Source organism: Myxine glutinosa, chromosome 11, assembly GCF_964187855.1.
Source record: "Myxine glutinosa chromosome 11, kmMyxGlut1.1, whole genome shotgun sequence".
Taxonomy (NCBI): Eukaryota; Metazoa; Chordata; class Myxini; order Myxiniformes; family Myxinidae; genus Myxine; species Myxine glutinosa.
The window spans coordinates 25063782-25065980 of NC_136271.1; the positions used below are offsets into that span (position 1 = coordinate 25063782).

Consider the following 2199-nt stretch of genomic DNA (forward strand, 5'->3'; position numbering starts at 1 on the left):
CTCTCCGTCCTCCCGCTCACCGCCCCTCTCCGTCCTCCCGCTCACCGCCCCTCTCCGTCCTCCCGCTCACCGCCCCTCTCCGTCCTCCTGCTCACCGCCCCTCTCCGTCCTCCTGCCCACCCCACCTCAGACCTCCTGCTCCCCTCTCCTTCATCAAACCTATATTTATAACTACGAATCGCATGACCCAAATCATCAGTAAAACGGAATTAATAAAAAACTGATAATTAATTATAAAGCTCAAGGTTTTAAAAACAAAGCACGGACGAACAACCATAAACCAGTGATATCAGCGCAGGCTTTCATGGCCTAACGCCGTTAGTAACGGCCTCATTCTGCGTAAAAGTTCCTTGTAAGGGCATCGAAATTAAACTATTTATACAAATATTTTCTATTTCAAAAGGATTTTATAAAACAAAGCCTAAGTATACATTCAAAGAGAGTAATAACAAACCTTAAACGTGTACACACGTTCGCCAGTCTCGCTCAAGTAATATTGGAGGAACATAGTTGAGCAATGGCCAAAGACAATTAGACAACACGGGAACACGCCCTCACGCACGAGACTTCGCTGACTTCCGTTGCATAATTCCATTTCCGTTTCCTTTTTCACGGGTGATCTTCTTTGAGTTTAATGGCGTTTTCAGAGCCGTGAGGCTCTATACACGCCACGCGCCTGAACAAACTGTGCTGAAAAGAAAATATATTGAAAAGGAGGCCTATGGGATATCCATAAAACTATATAGCATTTCGGTCTTTAGGACCCACACGGTTTCACAAAGTTTAGGACCGCCTTGCACAAATGAGGATGCTTCTGGTTTAAATGACCAAAAATGACGGGCAGGTCAGACCCACCGACCCCTCCTCTCTAACGATTTTAAATAGGAGCAACGTCATGTAGGTCCGTCATGTAGGCGATATACTATACTGAAGCACGCGGTGCTACGCGCGCGACTTGCTACCAAGGAGGAAGCGGACAACGCGGTAAGTTTAATGTTCTTTATTCAAAGAGGTCACTGTAGCACTGGCCTGCTCCGGGCTGCGCACCCGGTGTATATCCTGAGGCCACGCCTACCCCTCGGGCGTGGCCGCCGCCCACTTGGTGCGCGGAATGATGTCACCACGCCAGTGGGCTTTCGTGCCCGCCACACGCGCCCCCCCAAAATTCCCGCGCACCTGGAGGGCCAGTTTGCGGGGCAAACGGATGACCCGGCCGAAGCGCCCTCTGGCGACCGTCCGGGGTGCAGGGATGCCAGGTGGGATGCCCCCGGCTGTACCTGGGATGGGTGCCGGACCGGGGGGCGGCGTGCCTGCGGTGCTGGGCGGTGCCGGGGGTCCGCCCGCAGGGGGGCGGCCCCGAAGCGGGGGCCGAGCCACCGGCGGTGGGTGGTCCACGTCGAGGTGGGCCGGCTTGAGGCGGTCTATGGAGACCCGGTCAGGAGTGCCGCCGATGTCCAGGGTGAAATGTTTCACCCCGGTCTCCAGCACGCGGAAAGGCCCGTCGTACGGGGGCCGCAGTTGTGTCCGGTGGGTGTCGTGCCGGACGAAGACGTACTCCGCGGTGCGAAGCTCCGGGGCGACGTGTGTAGGAGGGTGCCCGTGGTGCGCCGTCGGCACCCGGGCGAACCTCCCGGCGGTCTCCTGCAGCGCAGAACGCTCCTGCGCCGCGGACCAAGGTGCCGTGGGGTCGGGGAGGAACTCGCCCGGCACCCGCAGCGGTTGTCCAAATACCAACTCCACCGCGGATGCGCGCAGGTCCTCCTTGGGTGCCGTCCGGAGGCCCAGCAGGACCCAGGGGAGCCTGTCGACCCAGCCGCCGTCGCGGAGGGTGGCCCGGAGCGCGGCCTTCAACGAGCGGTAGAACCGCTCGCACAGGCCGTTGGCCTGGGGGTGGTAGGCCATGGTTCGGTGCTGCTGGACCCCGAGCCCCCGCGCGACCGCGGCCCAGAGCTCCGAGGTGAACTGGGGGCCACGGTCGGACGAGATGTCCGAGGGGGCGCCGAACTGGGCAACCCAGGTGGCGATGAACGCCTGCGCGACGTCTGCCGCCGTCGTCGCCGACAAAGGCACAGCCTCCGGCCACCGGGTGGTGCGGTCCACCATGGTAAGGACATGGGTGAAACCCCGCGAGGGGGGCAGAGGTCCCACCAGGTCCACGTGCACGTGGTCGAACCTACGTGCCGGCACCATAAACGGGGC

At 59.8% G+C, this 2199-nt stretch overlaps 1 protein-coding gene across 1 annotated transcript in view; it reads right to left on the reverse strand.

Moving 5' to 3' along the window:
- Positions 1-593, reverse strand: part of NOP10 (NOP10 ribonucleoprotein) — a 5192-nt gene extending 4599 nt beyond the window's left edge. The window contains exon 1 of the mRNA XM_068129938.2: positions 455-593. Within this exon, the coding sequence (XP_067986039.1) occupies positions 455-508 (54 nt within the window). The 5' untranslated portion in view covers positions 509-593. The remainder of the gene's footprint in view (positions 1-454) is intronic.
- Between the last annotated feature and the right edge of the window lie 1606 nt (positions 594-2199).